General features: G+C 49.8%; 2 protein-coding genes and 1 pseudogene across 3 annotated transcripts in view; 2 read left to right on the top strand and 1 right to left on the bottom strand.

Moving 5' to 3' along the window:
• Positions 1-1471: 1471 nt before the first annotated feature.
• Positions 1472-4408, bottom strand: cUnh21orf58 (chromosome Un C21orf58 homolog; the record flags this gene model as incomplete). Its single annotated transcript, XM_083683536.1, has 7 exons — positions 1472-1642; positions 1978-2123; positions 2484-2598; positions 2806-3006; positions 3914-3987; positions 4208-4265; positions 4352-4408. 7 exons carry the CDS (start codon positions 4406-4408, stop codon positions 1472-1474), a joined length of 822 nt encoding a protein of 273 aa, XP_083539662.1.
• Positions 4409-5451: 1043 nt separating this feature from the next.
• On the top strand, positions 5452-12759 carry LOC310814237 (annotated as a pseudogene). Its single transcript, XR_014555101.1, has 7 exons — positions 5452-5606; positions 6713-6742; positions 9082-9256; positions 9785-9973; positions 11155-11304; positions 11398-12182; positions 12372-12759. The product of XR_014555101.1 is annotated as an uncharacterized misc_RNA (transcript).
• The window catches only part of pcnt (pericentrin), a 25560-nt gene continuing 14759 nt past the window's right edge, over positions 12722-23522 (top strand). Inside the window, exons 1-26 of the mRNA XM_083683319.1 lie at positions 12722-12755; positions 12874-13288; positions 13457-13873; positions 14055-14273; positions 14420-14515; positions 14686-14829; positions 14967-15222; positions 15418-15482; positions 15638-15872; positions 16211-16311; positions 16526-16637; positions 16764-16890; positions 17050-17169; positions 17308-17389; positions 17501-17605; positions 17737-17848; positions 17977-18017; positions 18120-18254; positions 18422-18695; positions 19000-19150; positions 19329-19782; positions 19898-20128; positions 20806-20877; positions 21082-21186; positions 21646-21798; positions 22447-22593. Coding sequence (XP_083539445.1) covers positions 12959-13288; positions 13457-13873; positions 14055-14273; positions 14420-14515; positions 14686-14829; positions 14967-15222; positions 15418-15482; positions 15638-15872; positions 16211-16311; positions 16526-16637; positions 16764-16890; positions 17050-17169; positions 17308-17389; positions 17501-17605; positions 17737-17848; positions 17977-18017; positions 18120-18254; positions 18422-18695; positions 19000-19150; positions 19329-19782; positions 19898-20128; positions 20806-20877; positions 21082-21186; positions 21646-21798; positions 22447-22593 — 4284 coding nt within the window. The 5' untranslated portion in view covers positions 12722-12755; positions 12874-12958. The remainder of the gene's footprint in view (positions 12756-12873; positions 13289-13456; positions 13874-14054; positions 14274-14419; positions 14516-14685; positions 14830-14966; positions 15223-15417; positions 15483-15637; positions 15873-16210; positions 16312-16525; positions 16638-16763; positions 16891-17049; positions 17170-17307; positions 17390-17500; positions 17606-17736; positions 17849-17976; positions 18018-18119; positions 18255-18421; positions 18696-18999; positions 19151-19328; positions 19783-19897; positions 20129-20805; positions 20878-21081; positions 21187-21645; positions 21799-22446; positions 22594-23522) is intronic.

Below are 23522 nucleotides of genomic sequence, written 5' to 3'. Positions count from 1 at the left end.
AACTACTAGCATGAGTGAGCACATATACGATCAATATGATAAAACAAAGTCAAAACCTCGCCAATCATTGTAGCAAACGCGGCCTGATTGCGCCGCGGCGCGGTCAGAGGAGTTTTGACTGGCTACAATGTATCTTCCGTAGATCGTCGGTTAACGTGAATCCACTCAAAATATAAGGATTATCAGTGGAGGACGATTAAATTGTAGTCAGAAGAGGTAAAGGATGATCGATGATCAAGGTAAAAGAAGAAGACAAGAAGAAGACTATCTTGGTTATAAAGACAAGTGTTACAAGTGTCTGCAGAGCCCGGATAGCTCAGTCGGTAGAGCATCAGACTTTTAATCTGAGGGTCCAGGGTTCAAGTCCCTGTTCGGGCGATACCATTTTCTTCTGATGAGGTGTTCTATAGGGTGAACGAATGGTATAATGCATAGCCTACAACATGTATTGGAATGATCCAACCCCCCCGCTCCTGAAAATATAATAACCGAAAAAGAATAGACAGTTCTGAGCACAATTATGCTTATCACACGTCACTGCTAGTACAAAAACACCACAGCCACATAGAGCACATGAAAGTATGTGTCTTCTTTACTGCTGTTTGAATGACAAACAGGATTCCTACTAGTAACAGTTGTATTGTAACCAGATCACTAAATCATAGCAACATCTGATTCTTGTGATATAAAGTTAGGATGATCAGTTGTATTTGTTTGTTTTAATGAGAGAAAGCAGGACAAATATTGTATTATGGACACCAAGGAATATACAATTATTAATATTGTCTTAAGACACCAGGAAGTGCACACGTGAACTATCCCCATTCTTCATTCAGTTTCCTACAGTTTCTATAATAATATTATAATCTATGCCATTTAGCTGATGCTTTTATAAAAGCGACTTACATTGCAGTGAGTGCATACATTTCAGTATATATGGTCCCAGCAGGAATCAAACCCACAACCTAAGCGTTGTTAGTGCCATGCTCTACCAACTGAGCCACAGAGGACCACCAGAGGACCACCAGAGTTTCATTCACTGTAAGTTGCTAGTACTTCCTGAAGTGGCTGGATTATGAGAGCGTCCGGTCTGGAAGTTGTAACTGCTGTAGTTTTCATTTCTCCTGACCTCACATTCCAAATGGGACTCTGTATCCTTCCATAGCCATCCTGGGAGACAGAGACAGACAGGATAGGATGAGACCAGAACGGCCCTGTAAAGTCATCTAGTCACAGATCTTTATTGTGTCCTTCATTGCACCTGTATGTCAGTGGAGGCTGGTGGAGGTAGAAATCGGAGGACGGGCTCATTGTAATGCACACACACCCACACGTACGCACACACACACACACACACGTGTTTGATACTATTCTATCCTCATTCCGTTCAATGCATGACAATGAGCCCGTCCTCTGATTTCTGCCTCCACCAGACTCCGCTGGTGTATGAGTGAGAGAGTCAGAGAATGTGTTACGTATTGACTGGTGGTAGCGTGATGGGGCCGGTCACATGGTGCACAGGGGGTGTGTGTGCCCCGCCCATCGACGGCCACATGGGGTAGCCAATGGGAGGCAGCTGTGGTGCTGCATGTGCAGGGCCGTAGTGGTGGTGGTGATGGACCGCACTGCCTTTTGGTTTGACCTGTGGGTAGAGGACAGACAAGGTTCAGAAAAGGTTAATGCTTCAGGTGTGTGTCAGTGTGTGTGTGTGTGTGTGTGTGTGTGTGTGTGTGTGTGTGTGTGTGAGATACTGACCTGTCTTGGATGTGGTGTGTGTGTGTGTGTGCGCGTGTGGGTGTGGGTGTGGGTGTGTCAGTGTGTGCGTGTGTGTGATACTGACCTGTCCTGGGTGTGGTGTGTGTGTGTGTGCGTGTGTGTCAGTGTGTGTATGTATGTGTGTGTGTGTGTGTGTGTGTGTGCGTGCGTGTGCTCGCACGTGTGCATGCGTACGTGCGCGTGTGTGTGTGTGATACTGACCTGTACTGGGTATAGTGTGTGTGGAGCAGGGTGACTAGCACCTCCTGGTGGTGACATGGCCATGGGAGGAATGGCTTTCAGCATCATATTGTGCATGATGATCTGGTGCATCTGGGCATTCTGCATCAGCATCAGATCCACCATGTCTGAGACACACACACACACACACACACACACACACACACACACACACACACACACACACACACACACACACACACACACACACACACACACACACACACACACACACACACACACACACAGACAACAGAGAGTTTCTCCTGGCCCATAGACCACTTTACAGGTAAGCAACCATCTGACTATAAGGTGTACAATAGTGAACTATCCCTTTAAGGTTGGTTGACTAACTGGGAGTTGAACTGTGTGCAGGTGTTGTCTAGGTGTTGTATGCAATGAATGTGACTATATTTTGTGTGTGTGTGTGTGTGTGTGTGTGTGTGTGTGTGTGTGTGTGTGTGTGTGTGTGTGTGTGTGGGGCTTACCCTCTTTGACGCTGCCAGAGCGTGGTGCAGGGTTGGGCTGAGGGGGCGTGATTTGGGCTATAAGCGGCTGTTGCTGTGGCAACTGCTGTATGATGGTGGTAGGCTGCTGGGGTATCTACAGAAAGAGAGAGCATCACCAGTGTGTGTGCGTGCGTGCGTTTGTTCGTGCGTTCGTGCATGCGGGCGTGAGTGTGTAAGAGGTGAAGTGATTCCTGAGAGAGGGAGAACGAGGGACCAGAGAATCTGGAGAGGCCAGAGAATGAGGGGGACCAAGGAGAAAGGGGGGGGGGGGGAGAGAGGGAGTGCATGCCGAGCGTCCTACCATTTGCTGGATGATGCGTGGCTGGGGCGGGGCGGGTGGGGGAGGGAGGAAGGCAAGGGGAGCAGGGGGTGGCTGGTAGATGTGGATGGGGCCCGGAGGTTGAGGCGGGGGAGGAGGAGGGGGGAAGGAGTCAGATCGGTACCGTCTGTGAGTCCCTCCCCAGGTATGAGGCCTGCCTAGGTCCTCCAACATGTGTTGCTCCTGCACGTAACACACACACATACACACACACACATTTGAATACTTTATTTGGGTTCACAGTAAAGCATTACATCAAAGAACCCAAAATACTATCACAAAGGTAATACAGTTAATCATAGATACAAGTAGCACCGTCTTCACCACACAGCTAAGCTTCCAAAAACAGCTGAGACTGAACAATATCTTGTAAGTTGCTTGGCTTTTTTCTTTGGGAGGCCTGCAATTTTGTGTGTTGTCAGGTAATGCACAAGGCTGCCAAATATCAGCACTACAGTACTAGTCCACACCTGATGCCATGGCCCTAATACTGACCAGGGGCTGGTATTTTAACAGTTTTGTAGCAAAGGCTTCCTCCATGTAGAGGTCGAATGAGCAGCCTGTTTCTAATATGGTCCACCTCTCTTTGGCTTTCATCCAAAACAACAATATCAGGTGAATATTAATGCATGGATGCCCACACACGCATAATTAAAATGCTTTCTTTGGTTCCACAACAGAAATCATTCCGACAAATGTACATAATAAACACAGAAGTACATGTCTTTATGGAAACACATTTATGTTGAAAATGTATGGATTCGGTGAATATAATAATATAATCATTGGTCCTCTGTGGCTCAGTTGGTAGAGCATGGTGCTAACAACACTGGGTTTGATTCCTGCTGGGACCATATATACTGAAATGTATGCACTCACTGCAATGTAAGTTGCTTTGGATAAAAGCGTCAGCTAAATGGCATATGTAAGTCAACCCTTTACCCAATAAAGAAACCTGTCTCACAAGAGCTTTGCTTGTGTGGAATGTTGCTAAGATACTTCAACCATATACAGTACAGTGATACGAGAGCCAGCTATGATGATTGCGATTACCATGATGAAGGTGATGATGAAAATAAAGATGACGTACCCTGAGTCTGTGCAGCAGGTCCTTCTTTCGTCTCAGCGCGCTCTGCAGTGCATCAGCTTGTCCATCATAGCTCCCTGACCAAAGAAGGACATCGTACTGTATATCAGGAACCACAGCACCAAAGGCCCAAAGCAAACTTCCAGTCAGACTAAGTTACTTTCCAACTGAGAAATGCCTGATAAAATATTGTATCATATAGCACACTGCACAGCTTGTTGACTACTTTTATTATTATTTTTACTGTAAAAAACATACAGGACATTCTTTTTTACAAACACACTTTTACAACCTTACTTGTGGATAGCGCAGACTCAGCTCTGTCTTCCATGTTGTCCCTCTCATTCTCCAGCCTCTGTGAGGAAATCAGCATTGTACAATGATGTCATGTGTTATTCCTTCAGCACAAATGTGTCCTTTGGAAACATTCAACACACTGACCTTCTCTAGAAGTTTGAGTTTGAATCTGGTCATCTGGTCAAACATGGGGTCTGCCATGCTGAGAGAGGAGAGGAGAGCAGGCCAGAGAAGGTAAAGGTATTCTCAACACACAGACACACACACACAGACAGACAGACACACACACACTAAGTAAGAAGTCACCCCTGTCCCCCTATTTACCTAAAGTTCTCCTACTGTGTATCACACTAGCTGGCATTCAACTCTCCGTCTCCACACCAAACTCACCTGGTTGCTATGACACACAACTGTTTACCACAGCTAAGGCCAGCCTACCTCCTTGGTTTCTATGCTACTCATCTACATATATCTTATCTATCTATCTATCTATCTATCTATCTATCTATCTATCTATCTATCTATCTATCTATCTATCTCAAAAAGTGCATAACACTCATGGCATGATTATAATATATTGAGAGAAAGAGAGAGATTAGACAGGTAGACAGACAGACACATACACAGAGAAGAGAGAGAGAGAGATACAAATAACAGTAGATATAGTAAAATAAAATATTCAGAATATACAGAATTGTTGTAGCAGCAGTAGATATAAGTAAAGTGTATTACATGTATAGTGCAAGAGTGAGAGAGACAGAGACACGCACAGACAGACAGATAGGACTCCTATGGGCTATGTTAAACAATAGTCATCAATATAGTCAACTATGATGAAGTGTAACTGTGAAGAGTTTGCTGAAACTCATGTCACGAGAGTCACGAAACCGTTTGCAGTGGCAATGCTTGCTGCTTGCTGTTCCACACAGCTGAGTTTGCTTTCACTCATTTTACCCGGGCATTTGGTGCGCGGTTTGCGGTAGGCGGCAAGATTGGCTGTGCTTCAAGGGACGATCCAGCCAGTCAGATACACGCAGAGCTCACATTTTCAAAACACAAGTGTGGGACGTACACTGTTTATGCATTAAACGAGATCTATTGGCTAAATCCATTGTCAATCAAAGCTTCGCGTTTGTGATCAGTTGCCTGATTGGTCCTCTCGGCGAAGGAAACACGGTAAGGGCGGAGTTGAAATGGCTTGGCGGCCATATTGAATCACATTTGACAGTTTGTTCCACATCAAGATTTTTTTGAGATTAGCTAACTCTAGGAAAGTGAAGGGTAGAGTGGAATAATCTCCGAATCCAGGACATTTGTCCTTCGCTTTTCATGGTTTTATTGGAACCGAAAGATGGACGAAGAGGAACGACAGAGAAAACTAGAAGCTGGAAGAGCAAAGGTTGGTCATTTCATGGTGTCACTCACCACTAGCAAGCTGTGTTAGCCAGACAACTACTTGCTAGCAAACTAGCTATAAACTTTTGGATTTCTTTCTCGTCAGCCCACGATATCTCCATCGATTGAATTCCGAAGGAACTCATAGATCGCGTTTTAATTTGTGATTTGTGTCTTTCTGGTACATGAGTTGCTTGACACAGCTCTACTGAACTGCAACAATGTCTGACATGTATTGTGTAGGCAACTTAGCTAGCATTCCGAAACTACTTGGATTGATTTTAACGTTATGGCATCAATATTGTTCAGTTGCTTGCCTGGTAAATACCAAATACATTGAATGTTATATTGACGTGTAGCCAAGCAATATGCCATATTACCAGCTAGCCAGCTCGGCTAATCAAATTGAGTTAGCTATCGCTTGCTTACTAAACTCTTTGTTATCATACAATGGGCTTTATCCATGCCCCCCCCTCCGTGTGACTCCAAAGAAATGTCTGTATTGTTTGTGTCTAAACGAGTGACTCATCTAGCCGATAGCGAGGTAATTTCTTTACTCCCTGCCCTGTACCCTCATTGCGATTTGAATATTGTGAATGAGTCAGATTAATTTACCTACTACGAGCCAATACAACTTGGACGCAACTAAACTAGCTGATGTCCCAACCTACTCAATGTTTAGTTCTTGTTAGGTCATTTGCCCGTCCACTGTGCATATGTATCTCCGATCACACATCTGTTGATTGCTTAATGTGGCCTTCGTTAGAAAGTTGTGAGCCGCATACTGGTAAGTAAGCTACCTTGAATATCTGAGAACTAAGAACAGACGCCTATGATAAGGGGATTGACGGTTGCTGCTGTACCATGTTAGTGACTTGAGCAGCACCCTGCGTGTGTCACACCCCCGGAACGGTTACGCTGGATAGGAACCAGCGTTTTAAACTGATAAGTAACAAGAATCAGGCTAACGTCATGAAGGAGAGAGGGAACTCATCTCGATACTAGTGGCAACCGGCCATCACCTTGGTGATGCATTGCAGATCTTGTTATGAGAAAATGTGCACATTGACGTCAAGTTTATTGATAAACCACTCTTATTCCTTGTGACAGAAATCAAACAACATGCAGCGCAATCAGTCGGTAAGTCAAGTGAGTGGTGGTGAGTGATGACACTGGTTGTGGTGATTTGGTGATTTTAATCTATTGGTTTATCTATTGGGTACTGAATCACTATCTTCCTCTATCATTCAGTGGGCTTCAATTCCTGGTGTGTTTGGTGGAGTGAAACGTTCAGAATGTTGTACAAAGAATTAGAAAGTACCAGTAGAGACACACTTCAGCAGCGCATCATGTCCGCTCAGTGCTGTATGATTCTATCTGCAACGCTTAACTTTTCATCCCCCCCACAGTAAGCCTGTGGTCATGGTGTCAGGTGTTGGGATGAATAGCTTCTCTGTGATCTTTTTTTTGTTTTGTTTAATGATTTCTTCTGTAGCAGATGGATGGAAGCTGCGTCATTACGCACCCAGGTCTCTAGATGGCGCACTGGATGCATGATGGGTGGACAAGCCAAACGTAGCACTGTAGCTGACACCATTGACTCCATCATTTTTAATGAAAGGCAACCATCACAAAGCACAGTTAGAAGCAGCTAGTGTGTGCTTGGTTATATAATGGTCTGTTTCATTATTAACTTGTTCTGAAGTACAGCAGTGCCAGAGGGAATCTTCAGTTGGCTCCAAGTTTTATGATGTTGGCGTGATAGCTGTTGCTATGGCGACGGTATGGCATCAGTTGTCTTTTGCTATGTTAGGCACACCATAAGCCCGTCCTCAGTTATAACACTCAAAACCCCATCTCACACACACACACACACACACACACACACACACACTCACACTCACTCACTCACACACCCCCTCCAACAGCATACAGCAGCCCATTGTCTGACAGCATTAGCATGAGAGCACCATGGCAGTCTATCCTACTCCCAGCAGTCATATCTTCTCCCATGACTACAGCCGGCCAGACTCTCTCTGGTACAGAGGCTGCCCCAGGCCAAGTGTGACTCTCCTCTCCTGACTGTTTATTTCTGGGGCATCATGTTCTGTATTGTGACAGAAGCAGAGGGGGGTGGGCTATGAAAGAAGAAGAAGAGGTGTGTGTGTGTGTGTGTGTGTGTGTGTGTGTGTGTGTGTGTGTGTGTGTGTGTGTGTGTGTGTGTGTGTGTGTGTGTGTGTGTGTGTGTGTGTGTGAAGAAATAGCAGTTGTAGATTGAGGGGATGAGGAATGGTGGTAGAGAGGGAGGTAATGATGGTAATATCAGGGAGGAAGAGGAGGGGAAGTCTGGAGAGACAGTGAGCAGGGTTAGCAGAGGGAGGCCATGATGGTATAGGGTGGTAGAGGGGGAAAGGAAGGAAGGGATGGATGGATGGATGCTGAATCCATACACTGTGACTGCCGAAAGCAGGGCAGAGCCTAATCGAGTGGAACCGCCCACTTGTGGAGAACAGACAACACTCACACATCTACTCACACAGGCTGCTCACATTCATTCATCTGGGTCAGGATTACTCCAGGAGTTTATGGGTCAGGTTGAGCATGGCTGGGGTTGGACAGAAGTGCTTCCCCTGCTGTGACGGCTCCCATGTAGGGAGGAGCGCAGCTCAGATTTGAAGATCTTCACGTTAGAGCGTCTTGTCATCTGGCCGTGTGAGACTGACAACAGCCCTGATCACCGAGACTGAGATTGGTCTGACTGCCAGAGAGGGACAGAGACTGTCAGAGATGGAGCATTTTTACGAGGGTCTCTGTGAACCAATGTAATCTGGCGTAAGCTGCTTAAAGAAGAGAGAGAGGGAGTGATGCACAGAGAGATTGCATGCGGAATTACACTCAATCAGTGCAGCTGGAATTCAGACAAAATGTCAGGAATTTGTGCATGCCGCTTCATTGGGAACATTGTCGTTCAGGGATGTTCTGTTTTGGTGATCCCTGGAGTGACATCGGGATGCTTCTGACGAGCCTTAGCTGACCGGACTGACCGGCCAAAACCTTTAACCTTTTTGGAGATGTAGGCTACCTGTAGTTTGGCTTTTTAAAAAAAAATGTATTAACCTAATCTTTGTCCGGAAGTTCTGAGAATATCCTCAGTTTGCACTAAACCTGCTGGTGTGGTATCTGCTGTTTTATCAGGGCACTCTGTTTCATGTGAATGCTCACTTCCACTCTTAGAATCGTCCAATCTTGTCTATCTGGATGAAAACTGGGGTTTGTTCTGCTCTTGGGAGGATCATGAACTTCTCAATCAAACAGTGTTTTCTCTGTTGATCCGTCTTTCCTGGCTGGCATAATGGATTTGGACATTGATCTTTCTCCCCTGACCGTTGACCCCTGACCGCCACCATGTTGATCATCTGGTGGTGTTCAGTGTTGCTTACCTACGTGTCTGTCTACCTCTCGCTCTCCTTCCTGCGCAGCTTGCTAGCTTCAGACAGCGGCGGGCGAAGACTGACAGTGCGGGCCCGGCGAAAAAGACGGAAGAGGAAGGGCCCGGATGTCCCGCAGAATGACCGCCCAGCGCAAGGTCGACCCCTAGAGACAGTCCCCCAGACGGGCAACGATACGCAGCAAGACAGCAGGACTAACCATGAGGTGAGTCACTGGCCCTGCTGGAATACTGGAGGTAACCTGAACCTGACGGATGTCCCAACAGCCTGTCACTTTATGAAAGGACACACCTCAAGAGCTCCATCTTTTGGGTCAAATCCATTTTGTTAATGTTTTCAGTTGGATCAGAACCACTCATTTGGCAATGTGAGAGAAAAGGGTCACAGACCATAGTGAATCTGTGAAGACCCCCCCCCCACACACACACACACATTCTTTCTATGTATACACAAGAGAAATAGGTCAGTAACCACAAACCTGCTTGGAGGGCTATGTTGTCATAGCAACATCTTGACCAGGATTAACTGTTGTACAACACAAAGGCTTTACCTAAAGGACACATTTGATGTAATCCATAATTAGCAAGTCATTAATTGACCATGACTCTTGACAATAGCTGACCAAAATATGATCTTAATTTAACCGAAGATTAGCGTTAGCTGAGATGAAATCTGTTATTTTGGAAATACATTTAATTGGCTATGTTTAATCCCTTTTTATTGAACCCTTTAGCACCCGCAGATGTCTGAGGAGTCGGACCAGAGCCGTCTTCCAAAGGTCCAGCAGAACCAGGGGCAGAAGGAGCAGTCCCCTGCCCAGGAGCGGATCACCTCCCTGGGGGAAGAGGTAGCTGCTGAGCAGGCTGAGGAGGAGCTGGGAGACAAGGTCCTAGTCCCACACACTGGCAAAGAGCAGCTCAAGGTACATACATGGGCCCTGCCGGACTGGAACGCTGAGAAATGGTTTCAGTCTTGAGACACTGAAGCATCTGTCTGGAACAGTGTTGCCATCTATAGTCATTTGCGCATGAATTTAGTTCCTTTGGCTTTGAGCCGCCAGCGTCACGGAGATCATTATGACCGGCGTTTTAGATGCTCTCTGCATCCCTAAAGTGATTCCCATGGCAAAGGAGGGACGAGGTGGGGGGAAAGAAATGGATGCGTTTCGTTTTCATTTTAACGTGCATTAGGGATTACATCACAGTCGTGTTCCAAATATGCACCAGGGGGAATGGGCCCCCCCAAAATGGCTTGTGTGTTTGCTCGTTTACAGGCTCCGCACCACACACTCACACTCACACTCACGCTCACTCCAAACTGGGGTATGACGTGTCTGCTCAGATGAATTAATTTGTCCTCATGCTTTGTTCCCCAGAGAGGCTTCTCACTGTCATTAGAGCTGTGTGGGTCACCGGGTTCATCTCATTGGGCTGACGTGTCCTCCCCTCTCCTTCAGCTCCACTTACGTGGACACATAGGACGGGTGAAGCCCTGACATTCATACAGCGGGAGTTAATCGCTCCTAGTCTGTCAGGATACATGACGCTGATGAGGGATAGGAGCCCTCAGGAGACCATGTTGACACTCATCCCCTCGTACTCTCCCCTTTTTGCTTTGGACCTTGCTCTCTCTTCTTGTTCCTTCACTTTCTCTCCATCTCTCTCTCTCTCTCTCCATCTTATCTCATCTGAGATAATCACTGATCTGATATGAAAGGATGAGGAATTTCATCTCATTCCTCCCTCTCACCCTCTTTTTCTCCCCCGCTTTTCTGCCCCGTCCCCATCCCTCTCTGTCAGTGTGGATGAGAGATCCTCCATATTCAACACAATCTGTCGTGTCAGTGGGGAGTAGGGAGTGAGGAGCTGGCTCTCTCTGATCCAGGACAGTCTGTGTTTGAGGGCACGGTTGGGAATGCTCTTCACTCTAGCCCAGTTTCAATAGTTTTGAACATATTCCTCCTTTCCGGAATGGCCTGATTAGTCAAAAGATGATAACCTTATCATACATTTATATTTATTTTTATTTATACATATTAAAACAAACAGCTTCATGATTGTGTGTGTGTGTGTGTGTGTGTGTGTGTGTGTTCTCCTCCTGTAGCAGTTACAGCGCGCTGTGGAGAAGCGTAATGAGATCATCGCCAGGCTCAGCTCCAACCTTCAGGAGGCACTAGTGAGCAGAGACCAGGTTCAACAGGAGGCTCAATCACTTGCTGTCCAGATACAAGCCTTACAGACACAGCTACAGCAGGTACACACACACACACACAGTCATCATTTATATAGTCTAGCCACTATAATCCAATGAATATTAAATCTTCAATCTCCCTCCTCTCTTATCCAGACCAGTCAGTACCTGCGATCCAGGACCCAGGCAAGCCCTGAGCTCCCCCAAGCCCAGCAGCAGCTCCCCCAGCCTGGCCACGACTCCCCTGACCCGGCCCCTCTCCCGACACAGACTGGCTCTGGCCCTCAGAGCCTACAGAGTGACTCCAACACTCCCGCTGACGCTGAGACAGATGCTCTGCTACTCGGACTGAGGACCGAGCTGGAGGAGGAGAGGGAGAACAACCGACGTGTACGCTCTGAACTGGAGGAAGAGAGGAGGGAGAGGGAGGAGGAGAGGGGAGAGAGGGAGGCACAGCTAGAGGACCTCCGTACCCAGTTGAGCCAAGCCCAGACCCAGTGTCTGGAGATCCAACAGCACAAGCAGCAGGAGGAGGCACTGAACAGGGAGGTGCAGGAGCTGAGGAGGAGGCTGCAGGAGGAGGAGGAGAGGGTCAAAGAGGAGGAGAGGGAGAGAGAGAAGGAGATGGGGATGCTCAGAGAGGAGGTGCAGAGGGTCAGACAGCTCCTGGAGGTCAGGGAGAGAGCGGGAGAGGAGAGAACGAAAGAGGAGTTTGGACTGAAGGCCTCTAAAGACAAGCAGAACCAGGCGAGGGCGAGTGTGGGTGAGGAGGGGGAGATGGGGGAGACAGGGGAGGGTAGTCTGGATGCTTCCTTCCCCGGGGGCGTAGACCCTTTGATGGAGCGCTACCTGTCCGCCACCGTCCCCACACGTTCACACTCCTCCTGGGCCAATGAGAGTCTGGAGGAGCGCAGCCTGCTGGAGAATTCTGGGAACTACAGGTCAGAGGAAAAGTGTGTGTGTGTGTGTGTGTGGCCCTTAAATATGGTTGGTTCTGTTTAGGTATATGTCTCTGTTTATGGGTGTGCATATCCTGCTGTTAGTTTGTGACTCTTAGAGTGCTGTTTTATTTACATTTTTATTTCTCTCTCTCGTTTCCTCTCTCTCTCCCTCCCTCTCCTCCGCTACAGGTTCGAGCTGGACAGTGAAGTCATGGACGATCATTCCCGACTCTCCGTCTCACACTCCTTCCACGAAGAACAGAACGCCCTCCACAGCTTTTCCATCCCACAATACACTGCAGGCTCGCCCCCCGTCCGTGAGGAAGACGACCCGGCGCCTCCCTCCCCCGCTCCGTGGCCCCAGAACTCTCTCTCTGGCTGGGGAGACGTCAGCGAGGCGTGGCAGGATGAGCAGGGTGAGCACGGCGAGGCGTCGTCAGACCTGGGGAAGGAGCTGCTGATCCAGCAGTGTGGAGACCTGCAGGAGGAGCTGGCTCTCAGGGAGAGAGAGCAGGAGGTGCTGAAAGAGGAGGTGGTCAGGAGTGCCGATGAGCTGGAGGAGGCACGGGCAAGGTGAGTGTGTGTGTTTGTGTTTGTTTGTTTGTTTGAGGACTCGCATCACAGCTTCCTGATGGGGTGTGTGTGTTGGAGGAATCTCATCACAGCTTCATGATGGTGTGTGTGTGTGTAGGTGGGCCCAGGTCTCTGAGGAGCTACAGGAGGCTCGCTTGGAGCTGGAGGAGGAGAAGGAGAAGAGGAGGACCTGCCAGGAAGAGATGGAAGAAGAGAGGGAGAAGAGGAGGAGGGCACAGGAGGAGATCAATGTTAAAACCCACGAGGAGGACAACCTAAAGAACAAACTCAGTGCCTTACTGGAGGAGAAGGAGAAAGAGAGGGAGACTCTCCTCAGTCCCTCCACCCTCCCGGAGAAGGGCACAGAGCCGGAGCGTCAGCTGAAGGAGGCGCAGGAGGAGAAGGCTGTCCTCTTCTCCCGTCTGAAGCAGCAGGAGCTGTTGGTTGCCTCCTTGCAGGAGGTGAAACTGGCTGGGGACTCTGTCACCTCCGAGGTCCAGGCTCTGTTTGGAAAACAGCTCCAAAGCCTCCAGGTAGAGTTTGTGACAGTGGGGGGGGTGTGGGTGGGTGTGTGTGTTGGAGGGCTGACAGCTTCATGATGTGTGTGTGCACGTGTGTGTGGACACCCTGGACTTTACCTGAACTTAATAATGAAAAATTGACCAAAATAAACCCCTTCTTCTCTTCTCTCCTCTCTCCAGGCCCATCGTGACCAGCTCCTATCCCAGCTAGAGGAGACCAAAGCCAGGCATAAAACCACCGCTGCCCTCCTCGGACAGAGGACCATGGAGCTCGACACTGCTCTCAAAGGCCTCGATTCAGCCCGCGAGGAGGCGGAGAAAGTCCAGAAGGAGATGGACATGATGAGGGAAGAGGCAGAAGAGAGGGAGAGGAGTCAGGAGAGGACAGAGAGAGAGAGGACCGACCTGGAGTCCCAACTCCTCTGTCTGAAACAGAACCTGACCAACCTGGAGGAGGCGCAGGCTCAGGGAGCGAGGGAGAGGGAGGCGCAGAGGAGGAGAGAGGAGGAGCTGGACCGGCAGATGAGGAAGATGGAAGAGGTCCTAGATGAGGAGCTGGAGGACTTTCAGAGACAACTGAGAGCTAAGGAGAATGAGGTGAGGAGGAGGAGGATGATGATCATGATATCTCACTTATCTTGAAGCTGCATCATCACAAATGTAAAACCTCTAAACTTGACGAAGTCACTGCAGTCGATGATTTGAACATTCACCAAATATAATATCAGTTGCGTTGGATGAAACCGTATTGTTGAATCCTTTTTTTTTTTTTTTCAAGGTGGTGGAGGAGAGGGAGAAATGGGAGGAGGAGCTCCAGGAGAAGGAGGAGGAGGTGCGGGGTGTGACACGCCTCCTGGAGGAGCAGAGGAGGGAGAGGGAGGAGGAGGTGCGGGCTCTCCTGGAGAGACAGGTCCTGGCTGTGGAGGAGGTGACGGAGAGGCTGAGGAGCTGCCACAGAGAGGAGGTGCAGCAGCTGCAGGGGAGACACCAGGAGGAGGTGGGTCTGGAGGTGCTCTGTGCTGCTAAAACAACGGATGTCTCAGTCCAGTACAGGGACGGCTTAGTCCTCCTTTCAACCTGTACAGCGTTAAGTGACGTTTGCTCAGGCCAATATGCTAATGTTAATCCTGATGTGTGTGTTAGGTGTCCGAGCTGAACGCTAGTCTGGAGAGAGAGCTGTGTGAGCAGAAGGCAGCGCTGGAGGAGGAGCAGAGGAGACAGATCAGCCTCATTAAACAGGTACTGTACACACACACACACACACACACACACACACACACACACACACACAATTTCACCATTTCACATATCAGACATAAGGAATTATAGTCACCAGTGTGCTGTATACCTTTATACAATACTTACTCCTCTCCCTCTCCACGTTTCTCTCTCTCTTTCTCTCTCCCCAGGTGAATGAGAGAGAGCACCAGAGGATGATATCAGGGCTGAGTACCAAGCAGAGGGAGGAGCTTAATCATCTGAAGACAGAGCTTTCTGAAGAGTTGAGAGAGAGCATGGAGGCAGCTCACCAGGCAGAGTTGATGCAGACACAGGTACATGTACACACACACACACACACACACACTGCTGACACACTCATACCCTACTGCTGACACACTCATACCCTACTGCTGACACACACACCTTACCCTATAACCCCCCTCTTTCCCTCCCTCCCTCCCTCCTACAGAGCCAGCAGTCTCTAGAGATGGAGGCCTTGCGTCTGAGCCTGACCAACCTCCACACGGCCCAGCTGGAGCTCTCCCAGGCCAACCTGCACAAGGACCGGGAGGCGGCTCTAAGCGAGGTCCAGGCTTCCCTCCGGGAGAAGTGGGCCCAGGAGAGCGCCGTCCTCCAGGCCCGGCAGCAGTTTGAGCTGGACCGGATCCGAGAGCAGAGCCAGGGGCAGCAGGAGAGGCAGCGGGAGCTGCACCAGCAGGACATGGGTGAGTCGCTTTTTTTTTTTTCTTTTAGGGAAAATGTGGCGACCAATTAGCCAAGCTAAATGTGACACTGCTTCTGGATGAATCAGGGTTTCTTCAGGGCAAGTCAAACATTTACACAACCTCCACTACATAATTCATTTCTCGACAGAAGTGAGTGTTGTTGATATGTTTGTGTTTTGCCTGTGTGTGTTTTAGATGATCTGAGGCAGCAGTTGGAGAGTCAAGCCTCCAGGGAGCAGCAGCAGGCCAAAGATGTGCAGGTAGTCACATCGGTCATCATGGCTACAAGAGATTACAGAGACTTTACAGAGACTTCATCAAATTCTGAGGCTTTAAGATACCGGTGCCAACCTTTCACTGTTCTCTCTCTCTCTCTCTCTCTCTCTCCCCCCCTTTTCATCTGTCTTTTCCCCAGGCTCTGAGGGTGCAGTGGCAGCAGGAGTCAGAGAAGGCCCAGACAGACCTCCAGAACAGCCTCTCAGAGGCCCAAGGATCCCTGTCAGAGACCCGCAAGTGCCTCTCCGAGACCCAGGCTGACCTTTCAGCATCTAGGGCCAGTCTGGAGGAGCTCCAAGCCTCCAGTGAGAAGGAGATCCAGAGACTAGAGGCGGAGCTGAACCAAGCCTGGACCGACCGCGATGCAGCTGCCCGTGAGTGGCCTAGCCCTGCCCCTAGCCTTGCCCCTAGCCCTGCCCTAGCCCTGTATATGCCTCAATAGCATAGCCTGGCTTACTCTCTAGCCCAACAAGAAAACTACAGTGCTTATGCTTTACTAGCCAGCCTAACAACAATATAACATTCATTAGCCTACCTTAAACCCTAGTCTTTAAATCCATCACTCACCCATATAGATACACTTATGTCAAGTATTGAGACGGTGTTGTCACTGTGACGGTGTTGTCACTGACTGTGTGTTGTACATGGTGCTGACGGTGAGTGTGTTGTACATGGTGCTGACGGTGAGTGTGTTGTTCTGAATGTTGTCCAGGCGCTGTGGAGGAGCTGGTCTCTAGCCACAAGGTGATGCTGCAGGAGAAAGTGGAACACACACACCAGCTAGAAGAGAGGGAGAAAGAGCTGCAGCAAGAGGTGAACACACACACACACACACACACACACACACACTTTCTCTCACAACACCCTCTCCTGCAATTCTCCCTCTGTCTCTGAAACACACAGACACACACACTGAGTGCCTTTCTCACTCTCTCTCTCTCTCTCTCTCTCTCTCATATCTCCCTCTCTCTCTGAAACACACACACACACACACACCTTTCTCCAACACTCTCTCTCCCTCCCCCAGGTGTTGTGTCTGCAGGAGGGCCAGGCCTCTATCAGGAAGAGCTCAGAGCAGGAGGTGGCTCACCTCTGGGCTCAGCTGGACAGCATGAGGACCAGCCGCCAGGAGCTGGGAGGTACCACACACACACACACACACACACACACACACACACACACACGTGTCTGAAGGGAAGTTGTTACTCAGAAGATATGATACCAAGGAGATGGCCAGTCTGAAGCGTTCCTCTTCCCTCTCTCAGAGCTGAAGGAACAGCTGCTGGCCCGCTCGTCGCGTGTCGATGACATGGAGCGTCTGAAGGCAGAGTTTAACCAGCAGAGACGGGAGATCCAGGAGCAGAACGAGACTGAGCTGGAGAATCTAAGGAGGTACGTTCACACGCCACACACACACACGTCTATACACACACACGTCTATACACACACATGTCTATACACACACGTCTATACACACACACACACAAACACACACACGTCTATATACACACAGACCTGTGCCAGTAAATACAAGTGCTACATTCGATGCAGGTACTTTGAGCAGCGGTTGCGGGCGGCCGAGGAGAGCTACAGGGAGGAGATCACTCTGATGCAGCTGAGGCTGGTGGAGGGGGCCCTGGAAGACTCTGTACACAAGACCGCGGATACTAGGTACGCTAGCAGGCCCGCTAGGCCACGAATCACAGTATTCTCAGACTAGACAGAAGTCCCCTCGTTCACTCCTGTTTGGGTCTGAACCTGTGTGTGTGTGTGTGTGTGTGTGTTGACGGCTCTCTATTCTATGTCTAGTTTCCTGTCTGAAGGGAGAGGGGAGGAGGAGGAGAGGAACGACATACTGGCTGAGATCACCTTCAAACTGGAGAAGCACAAGGTAACCACACACACACACACACCTCGGTCTCAGCTGTGTGTGTCTGTGATCCCTGTTACTAATTCTATGTGTGTGTGTGTGTGTGTGTGTGTCTCTCTCTCTCTCTCTCAGGAGGAGCTGGACTGTCTGCGTGTGCAGCTGGAGGAGAGACACACACAGGAGCTCTCTAACCTACGGTCCTCCATGGCTCTGTCCTACAGGGAAGAGCTGCTTCAGGTCAGACACACACACACACACACACACTTTCTCTCTCTCTCTCACACACACACACACACACTTATTGGTCATCCTTTTTGAAGCTGATCCTATGTATGCTCCAAGCTAATTTGTGTGTGTGTGTGCTGCAGGTGCGCTCGGACCTCACCGACCGTTACTATAGCGACCTGCAGGAACTGAAGACCCGCCACGCCCTGGAGCAGGAGCAGCTCCGAGCCAAACTCTCAGACAGCCACATCAGAGGTACACGCCCCCCCCCACACACACACACACACACACACACACACACACACACACACACACACAGTTATTGTCTATTCCACACCCCCTCTCTCCTACAGATGCCCTCTCTCTCTCTCTCTCTCTTTCAGAGCTGACGAGGGTACGTTTGGAGGCGGCAAGGCAGGTTGAGGTAATTATGACCTTCATGCATTTTATTTGTATCCAGTGAAATGTTTTTTATTCAAATGATTTGCTGCTGCTGCTGATGATGATGGTGGTGGTGGTTATTCAGGTGGAGGTGGAGCAGAGAGTGTGGTGTCACTCTGAGGAGCTGCAGACCAGAATGACCATCATCCAGACCCTGGAGTCACGCCTCTCTGCCCTGACGCAACAACACACTACTGAACTACTGGTGAACACACAGAAGGTAGACACACACACACACACACACACACACACACACACACACACACACACGTCATGAACTGCACAGAGGAGAACAAATACACACACACACACACACACACACACACGCAAAGAAGATACAAGCTACACACAGTGTGACCATATTGTGTCCTTGCATCCCTCCGGCAGCTCAAACAGGAGTCTTCTGAAGAGCTGCGTGTTCACCTGGAGCAGACCCGGAAAGAAGAGAGGGAGCGAGTGAGAGAGGAGGCGACCCGGAGCAGTGAGGAGGAGGCGCAGAGGCTGAGAGAGCAGCTGCACGCCCAGGAGGAGACGCGGGTCTCTGCCCTGAGACAGGAGCTGGAACGAGGGATGGAGGAGGAGAGGAGAGGCCTGGAGAGAGAGCTGGAGGAGGAGAGGGAGAGACTGAGGAGTCTTCAGGCGTCCCTAGACAATGACCAGAGTAAGACTGGGACTGTGGACTTCAAATGATACTCTGTCTTCTAGATTTGTATATATTCCCTGTGCAGCGCACTGGTTTTGGCCAGGGCCAGCCTCAAGTCTGAAATCCCTATCATGTTTTTATGAGTTCACACACACACACACACACACACACCTCCTCTCTCTGCTGTCTGCCCTCTCTTTCTGCTGTGATATCTGACTTCTCATGTTGACTTATTCCCCCCTCCCCTCTTTCTCCCTCTCCACCCCTCTCTCTCTCTCTCTCTCTCTCTCTCTCTCCCTCCCTCTCCCTCTCCCTCTCTCAGACCCCCAGGTCGTAGCAGAGAGACAGAGGCTGGAGGCCCAGTTCGACAGTGAGCTCCTCAGGGCCAAGAGCTGCATGGCTGCAGAGGTGAAGGAGCTCACCGCCCTCCTCCAGGAGCAGGGGGAGGAGAGGCTATGCCAAGCCCAGGAGAGGTGAGACTTGCCTGGGGATAAAGTATCGCTGTAGAGTGTGTGTGTGTGGGGGGGGGGGCTCTGGAGGTTCTTTCTAAACAGTGGTTAAGTGGGTTTGGATATTGCTGTCATGGTTGTTAATGAATAGATTTTTCTTTCTTAGCCAACGTGGTTTCAAAGTATGTTCTTGTGTCTGTAGGTTCCAGGAGGAGCGGGGGCAGTTGGAGCAGCGTCTGGCCCAGCAGGATGAGCTCTCTCTGGGGGAGCTGAGGGACCAACACCAGGCTGATCTGGAGCTCCAGAAAACCACACTACTGACCCGTCACGCACAAGAGACGGACAAGCTCCAAGGCAATCACAAAGCAGAACTCGACTCCCTGTCTGCCCATCACAAGGCCATGGTTGACGCCATGGCAACAGACGTCGACTCGAAGCATAAAGCGGAGCTCATTGCCCTGGAAACGAGCCTGGAGTCCAAACGCAAGGCAGAGCTCGACCGCCTGGAGGCGGTCCTTCAGGAGACCAACCAGGCGCAGCTGGAGGCTCTGGAGGTGGAGCTGGGTCACAGGCACCAGGAAGAGAAGGAGGAGCTGGAGAGGAGGATGCTGGGTAACATGGACACCTTGGAGGGCACGTACCTGCAGGAGATCCAGGTGAGCTCCCCTTCTGACTGCACTGAAGTTCTCAGTTAAATAAAAAAAATGTTGTTTATTTGTGTTGTTTATTCATGTCTTAATACTGTTCCGTCTCTTCCGTTTCCATCTCCAGACGCTTCGCGACCAGAGGGATCAGCTGGAGGCGGCGCACGCGCAGGAAGCGGAGCGCGAGAGGGCGCGGCATAAGCAGGAAGTGGCGTACGCCAGGGCGGAGCTCGGACAGGAAGCAGAGCGCGAGAGGGCGGAGCAGCGCTCCGTCCGGGAGGAGCTAAGGAGAGAGCTGGCCCAGGTGCACATGGAGAAATTCAGCGCCATGGCAACAGAGCTGAGCCATGCCCACCAGGTGAGAGAGAGAGAGAGGGAGAGCTATGCCCCATCCCAAACCGACCCCTAGCCTGAACCCCCAAGCACTTGTTTAGATCATGGGTCCACTTACCTATGCCTACTGATGGTTTGGAGGGAGTTTCACCATACAGTTAACCGTTACCCGACAATTGTCTGTCATTCGTGGCCTGGGGTGGTCCGCTGGTCTAGCACCGCGGCCTACAGTGCCCACAGACGCCCATGTCGGCATGGGTAAGAATCCGGGCCCATGCCCTGCTGACATCCCCTCTCTTCCTTACTTTCCTGTCTCTCTCTACTGTCTCAATAAAAACTGAGAAAAAACTACTCTCAAAAATAACCCCCAAAAAACCCAAATGTCTGTCATTTACCGATTTTTAGAAGTGTTGTTCCAAATGCCAAAACAAAAATATTGCCACAAAAGAACAAGCTTACTCAAAAAAATCGATGTTGCACAGCCTACTGTTGTTTTCAGTCCCGCCTCTGCGTGCGACCTCACTGGAACTGTTATGATGATTTCCTCGGGGACAGGGATTAGGAAGCAGGATCAGGGGGGGATAGCCAGCACATGGATATGGAATTTGGAACCGTGATTTACCCTGGCCAATGCCCGTTGGTCATACTAGTGGGGTTAACGGTCTTTCTCTGTCTCTCTTCCCCCCCGCCGCCTCCCATCAGACGGAGCTGTCTGCCCAGAGAGAGGCCTCGGAGGCTGGACACGCCAAGGCTCTGGAGGACCTCAGGAACAAGGTACTCCTCCTCCTCCTCCATCATCCATCTCATCTGTCCATCTCATTGGTCCATCATCTGTCCATCTATCTATCCATTCTTTATACACGATCCATCTGTCCATCCATCTATACTGATTCCATTCATCCATCTCTCCCTGTCGTTGGTACCATACATTATCCCTCCATCCATGGGTTGAGCCTTCCTTCTCTTTCTCTTGTCCAGGTTCTGGAGTTGGAGCAGCAACACAGCGCTGCTTTACAGGAGCTCACACACGCCTACACCACAGACAGAGAGCAGCTCAGCCACCAACACCAACTACAGCTACAGGTGTGTGTGTGTGTGTGTCTGTGCCCGTGTGTGTGTGTGTCTGTGCCCGTGTGTGTGTGTGTCTGTGCCCGTGTGTGTGTGTGTCTGTGCCCGTGTGTGTGTCTGTGCCCGTGTGTGTGTCTGTGCCCGTGTGTGTGTGTGTCTGTGCCTGCACGTGTGTGTCCCCACGCCTGCGTGTGTGAGAGACAGAGAGCAGCTCAGAACAACTGCTATGTGTGTGTTAATCACAGAGAGAACATCCCATCCATGTAGGCTGAGGGGTTTAATGGTGTATAATACAAGTGTTTCCGCTCTGGCTGGGGCTCTCAGCCCATTAGAGACAGGGATTACATTACTCAGAGCTATTGTACTCTGACTGTTGGGCTGTGTGTGTGTGTGTGTGTGTGTGGGGAGGAGCTTAGAGCTGCGTATATTGTGTCTGTATTAAGTGCTGATATATATATGTGTGTGTGTGTGTAGGAGCTGAAGGGTGTGTCTACTCGTGAGTTGGAGGCGTGTCGCAGGGAGTTGGATGAGGAGTCGTCAAGGCAACACCTGCACTTCCTTGAGGAGGCGGAACTGCTGAAGGTCCAATTGGACGAGAGACTGCAGCAGAGGATCAACCAACTGAAGGTGAGGGGGGGGAGGTGAAGGTAACATAGGATTGGGAGAGCAGGGGTGAGGAAGGCATGAGAGGGAGGGCTTAGTGGAAGAATGGACTGAAGATAATGAGAGAGAGAGAGAGAGAAAAAGAGGGGTCTCTTCAAAACCAATAGTGCAGGTTGACCATCCAGATGTATAATCCATTGAGGAACACTCTTAAAACCTCTGAGACTGGAGGATTAAGAGATCCAACATTACAAGTGGTGCAACCGATATGGCCGCAGGTCCACATACTGGAGCATGGAATAGTTCATATTCTCTGTTCCACTCATTTTAATTCTGCATACTTGTGTGTGTGTGTGTGTGTGTGTGTGAATGTGTCCAGCTGTTTCTGTGTGTTTCTGATGGACTGTGTGTGTGTCACGTGAACAGTGGCTAAATGGGATAGATTTGAGCTTTTTATCCTCTGATGCCCAAGGTTTTATTTTGTACACTTTATAAAGTTTATCATTTGAGCGTTTGACAAGCTAGCAGTCAGTCAGCCAGCCAGTCAGCCAGCCAGTCAGACCCAGGCTGGGAGTTTGTAGTCCGAAGGGTAGAAGTAGCGGAGAGTTTTTAGAAGGGTTGCCTTGGACTTCATAACCCACGTGCCCCTGTGTGTCTTGCTTCCTTTTTAAGGTGGAGTTTGAGGAGCAAAAAGAGGTGGAGCTAGAGGAACAGAGGCGGAGCTTCAGTCGCGAGTGGGAGCAGAAGGAGCGCAGCTACACGGACAAGATGAGCCAGCTCACAGCCCAGCTGCAGCAGCTAGACACTGTGGTGTCCCAGGTACATTAGTCACCTTTGTAATGAAAAGATTGAGTGTGGCTCCATCCATCTACACTGAATCTCTGGGCAAGACCAGACAGGCCTGGTGGGGAGGGGAGGGGAGGGGAGGGGGGGTGTGGTGTGGAGGGGTGGGGTGGGTAGGAGCACCAACAGGAGGAGAATAGAGAAGCGATGAAGGCATAGAAGAGAGGGGGATAGAGGTGTATATGATAGAGGAACAGAGACAATAGAGTAGCTTTGTGTCCGTCATAAAGGCTGATTTTTTTATTTTATTTTATTTTTTCCTTTGCTGCAGCCCCCTGCTCTTAAGAGATTATCATAACCATTAATCGCAATACTAATCCCCCGTGTGTGTGTGGGTGTGTGCGTGCGCGTGTGCTTTTGTGTGTGATGCACTTCTCCGACTGGGAATGATAAGAGATTAGGGGATTATCATGCATAACGGAATTTCATTGACATGCACACTCATTCATCCGTTCATTTCTCTGTCCGTCACGCCTCATTTCATCCGTCATCAGCCACTCCTCTGTCTGTCTGGCTGCTGTATGGGGATGCCATGGGACAAGTTGAGGTTGTGTCCCTGTGTGTGTGTGTGTGTGTGTTTCTGAGATTGTGTCGAAGGACGATGTCGAAGGCGAGAGTTTACCAGAATATTTGTTGTCTTGGCACTTTTGTGGTGCTAACATGACATCTGAATATCTGACCTGTGTGTGTGTGAGCTGATGGCCTGCCTCACTGAAACCCAGTCCTACAGAGAGACTAATACTTGCCTAGACACGACCACCCCCCCCCCCCCCCCCCCCACCCCATGGGCATTTGTGTGTCTTGTCTCCATAGCGCCAGCTTGGTTTTTAATTCTGTGGGGTACTTGCCCTCCCCTCCTCCCTCCCTCCCTCTCCAATGAGTTAAGAAATGAGAAGCTTATGGGG

This window comes from Argentina silus (assembly GCF_951799395.1).
Source record: "Argentina silus genome assembly, chromosome: 13".
Classification (NCBI taxonomy): domain Eukaryota; kingdom Metazoa; phylum Chordata; class Actinopteri; order Argentiniformes; family Argentinidae; genus Argentina; species Argentina silus.
Note: the sequence above shows the minus strand (reverse complement) of the source record. Positions and strands in the feature narration are given on the sequence as shown.